General features: G+C 67.4%; 1 protein-coding gene across 1 annotated transcript in view; it reads left to right on the forward strand.

The window, feature by feature from the left end:
• Positions 1 to 1,666, forward strand: part of MAP1S (microtubule associated protein 1S) — a 14,787-nt gene that overhangs the window by 6,025 nt on the left and 7,096 nt on the right. Inside the window, exon 2 of the mRNA XM_019513170.1 lies at positions 461 to 659. Within this exon, the coding sequence (XP_019368715.1) occupies positions 461 to 659 (199 nt within the window). The remainder of the gene's footprint in view (positions 1 to 460; positions 660 to 1,666) is intronic.

Below are 1,666 nucleotides of genomic sequence, written 5' to 3' on the forward strand. Positions count from 1 at the left end.
AACGTGCCGCAGCTCCAGAGCCTGCAGTGTGTCTGTGTGCGCGTGCAAGGGAAGGGAGTCGGAGCCTGGCCGGGCATCTGGCCAGCGTGGGCATGGGAGGTGCATGGGTGCCCCTGGCAGGTGCTCTGGGGCCAGCGTGTGCTGGGCCCTGCTTGCCCTGGACGTCTGCGCTGCCCGGCACCTGGTGGGGAGCTGTGCCATCGACCCCTTGTGCCCCCAGGAGCTGGAGGTCCAGATTTCCCTTCCCTGCCTTGCTCTGTCCCAGCTGCTGCCTTCCCTGTGTGGCAGTGCCCTGGGCTGTGTGCCTGGGTTGCTATCCTTGCACCCACAGCTGCATGGCCTGGGCACTGGAGCAGCATCCAGCAGCCTCCTGGAGGATGAGGAGGGGGCCAGAGGCCTGAGCAGGGGCTTGGACCTCCAGGCAGAGGGTCTCTGGGGCTCGCATCCCCTCTCTGTCCAGGGCTGGGCTGTGGGTGAGGGATTGGCTCTGGCTGGAGCTGGCGTTGGCACTGTGCCCTGTGTGCCCTCCCCTGGTGCTGACGGGCGTCTCTCTGCAGGGATCCGCTCCTGGGACATCGATGTGGCTGCCTGCAACCTCGACGAGCAGCTGAAGCTCTTTGTGTCCCGCCACTCGGCCACCTTCTCCAGCATCGTGAAAGGTGAGGCTGGCGCCTGCTCCAGGCGCAGAGCCCCGCAGCTGCATCTCCCTGCTGGGAGGGCGCGAGGGACCACCCGGGCCCCTGGGATGCTGCTACGCCTGGCTGGGGCAGCCTGTTGGCAGTGGGGCTAGGGGAGGCATCGCGGCAGGGTCTGGGGGCCCTCGCTGGGCTCAGGCAGCGCAGCTCGGACTGCTGCCAGCACCCTGGGCAGACAGGCCTCGTTCCCGGGGCAGGATGGAGGCTCTCCAGACTCGAGCACGAGTCCTGCTGCTCTCTTCTCCACGGGACCGTAGCTCAGCTGCCCTGCCGGCCCCGGGCACAGGCAGGAGAGAGGAAGGCTTTGCCGCAGCCCCTCCTTCGGCGCAGGGAGCGGACCCCCTTGCTCCGCCTGCATTGGCCCAGCCTGGGCAAACATTTAGCTGGGGCCATAAAGCCGCCTTTGTGCTAAGCGGCGGCCGTGCTCCTCAGCGCACCCAGATGCTCTCATTCATCTGTGCCCTGCTCTCTGGGAGCTCCCAGCCCCGGGGCTTTGGCCCAGCGCCACCTTGCTCGTGTCCGGCTCGTGATGCCTGCCCCCCCGGCAGCGCCAGGCAGGAGCTCCCCTTGCTTTGGACCCCTGTGTTGGGGGGAGAAGCTCTTGGGGTCCCCCACAATGCTGGTTGGGGCTGCGGGCTTGTCACAGGGGCTCTGAGGCTCCTGCCTGGATAGGGAGGGGCAAGGTTTTCTGATGCTGCAACCTGCAAATTGGGACTGGGGCATGGCAAGAGTGATTTTGGGGGGGGTTCCTTGGGGGTTACGGTGCCCATGGACTTGGGTCTGCTGACCTGGAGGCCCCTTCCCTGAGCCTGCAGCCTCTGCCAGGGAACAGGCCTGGCTTTGTGGCAGGCAGCTGCTGCCGGAGCCAGTTGCTGGGGGTGGGGGGAGGATGCGACCTCCTGCCCCAGCCTGGGGGCAGCTCAGCATGTGGTGTGGGGTGCGGAGCCCTGGAGCCCCTTGTGCAGCTGGGG

This window comes from Gavialis gangeticus, unplaced genomic scaffold (assembly GCF_001723915.1).
Source record: "Gavialis gangeticus isolate Ggan-Ray unplaced genomic scaffold, GavGan_comp1, whole genome shotgun sequence".
Classification (NCBI taxonomy): Eukaryota; Metazoa; Chordata; order Crocodylia; family Gavialidae; genus Gavialis; species Gavialis gangeticus.